We start from the raw sequence: 1,810 nt of genomic DNA on the forward strand, positions 1-1,810 counted from the left end.
AGAGCTGGTCCTTATAAAACCAAGTATATAGATTACATTGGTATGGATAGATTTAAGAGAAAAGAATAAAAAATCTATGAAATATGACATTTGATTTTTGTTTATTTTCTAAATTCTGATGTGATCTATACACAGCTTATTTTTATAGAAATCAGTTTGAGCATTTGATTCCAATGCATGGATAGTTTTTATAAAGGTTAAAAAATAAACGGCTTACAATTTTCAAAAAATTTGGAGGCTCCAAATACCATTTTTTTCATCTAAAATTCAGGATCCAAGTGTTGATTTCTAGTAAATCAATCATGCTGAACACATCTATAGGGTTGGAATTGCGAAAAAAACACTCTTTTCATTTCGCACTGGGTCCATTGAGCATGGATGTATTGCCCTATGTATAGAATATATAATATGTAAAACGAGTCTATATTAGCCGTCATGTTCATGGTTGGCTGGTTTACCTAAAAGATCTGGCTTATAGCTTGGCTCACCGAGCCTAAGGCCAGCTGCTCATCTCCTTTCCAATCTCTACCGACAGGTTGCTAGACAAATTGTAAATTTTGAGAGAGAGAGAGAGAGAGAGAGAGAGAGAGAGAGAGAGAGAGAGAGAGAGAGATTATACTCCTGTTCAAATCAAAACGGATTTAGGGTTAAACTAGCTCAAACTGCGCATAAAGCCGAAACAGTTGACCACAGAGGGAAAGAAATACTTTAAAAGACGGCAGATCAGGTGCAATCACATTGTACACTTGCCGCTGCATCTGATCCGCCCTCCATCAGTTGTGAGGCCCAATAGAAGATAGAGGGCGGATCAAGTGCAGGGGTACACTCAACTGCACCTGATCTGCCTTCGTGTGGAGGAGATCCAGTGATCAGACGCAGTACCTGGAGAGGTACTTGGTTCAATCAATAGATGCCACAGATCAAGTCATTGGTAGGGGTGGGATGTGTGGCAATGGCATCCATTCACTGGGCCAAAGATACTTTGGCTGAGTACTGAATGTTACATATGATTATTTATAGGGATATTCTTGTATTTTGGGATAGTCTGAGAATATTGGGATAATCCTTACGCAAATCATCTACTTACTCCAGTTTTCAAGATAAAGTTGTTGCCCTCAAACGCACTATTCCCAAAACCAGATTACACAAACCCAACACAATCACAAAGATCAAGAATAAAGAGAATCACCATATTGAGCTTTCACCAATCTCTGATTTGTTTCGGCGGCATACCAAAAACCACATCTAAAATCATCAGATATACGAGCAAATGATCGTAATGAAGCAACTACAAACAACAGGGTTGCTCTCAATAGGCGGCTCTGCTGCAGCGAGTAATGACAGAGCACCCTCTGTGGTAAGGCCTAACGGGGCCCCTAGCCCTATAACAATTGTTGGTGTAGTAGGATCTACCAGAGCGTGGAGGGCAAGGGATCCTGTTAGCAGAGAGAGCCCCATAGCTGATGTAGTAGTAGCGCAGCATCCTCCAGAAGAGAGATCTCCTGCTCCCCAACTCAGCACCGACCGAGTCCTCATCACCAACAAAGCCAATCATCTCCTCCAACTCTGAAGAAGACCACCCCATGGCTTCTTTTGCCAGATCCAAGCTCATCTCCTCTACCTCATCCTTCTCACTCTGTTGCTGCTGATCTGAGCAGATCACAGTAGATAAGAGAAAGGCCTGCAGAGGCATCAGTAGAAGCAAGAAGAGCTTGGCATTGGGAGCCATGGTTGGTGCAGGATACCCTGGATCTGTGGCTGGAGGGAGTGAAGAGGAGGAGGTGTCTGTGTGTGATGTGTTGGGGGGAGT

General features: G+C 42.8%; 1 protein-coding gene across 1 annotated transcript; it reads right to left on the reverse strand.

Moving 5' to 3' along the window:
* Positions 1–1,176: 1,176 nt before the first annotated feature.
* On the reverse strand, positions 1,177–1,810 carry LOC149847255 (protein RALF-like 34). The gene has a single exon (XM_089996881.1). It carries the CDS (start codon positions 1,727–1,729, stop codon positions 1,310–1,312), a length of 420 nt encoding a protein of 139 aa, XP_089853007.1. The 5' UTR covers positions 1,730–1,810; the 3' UTR covers positions 1,177–1,309.

Source organism: Nuphar pumila, chromosome 2 (assembly GCF_984573655.1).
Source record: "Nuphar pumila chromosome 2, dmNupPumi1.hap1.1, whole genome shotgun sequence".
In the NCBI taxonomy this organism is placed as follows: domain Eukaryota; kingdom Viridiplantae; phylum Streptophyta; class Magnoliopsida; order Nymphaeales; family Nymphaeaceae; genus Nuphar; species Nuphar pumila.

Excerpts from the sequence above, each read along its gene's own strand:
- LOC149847255 (XM_089996881.1), bottom strand. The coding sequence starts at position 1,729 with ATGGCTCCCAATGCCAAGCTCTTCTTGCTTCTACTGATGCCTCTGCAG.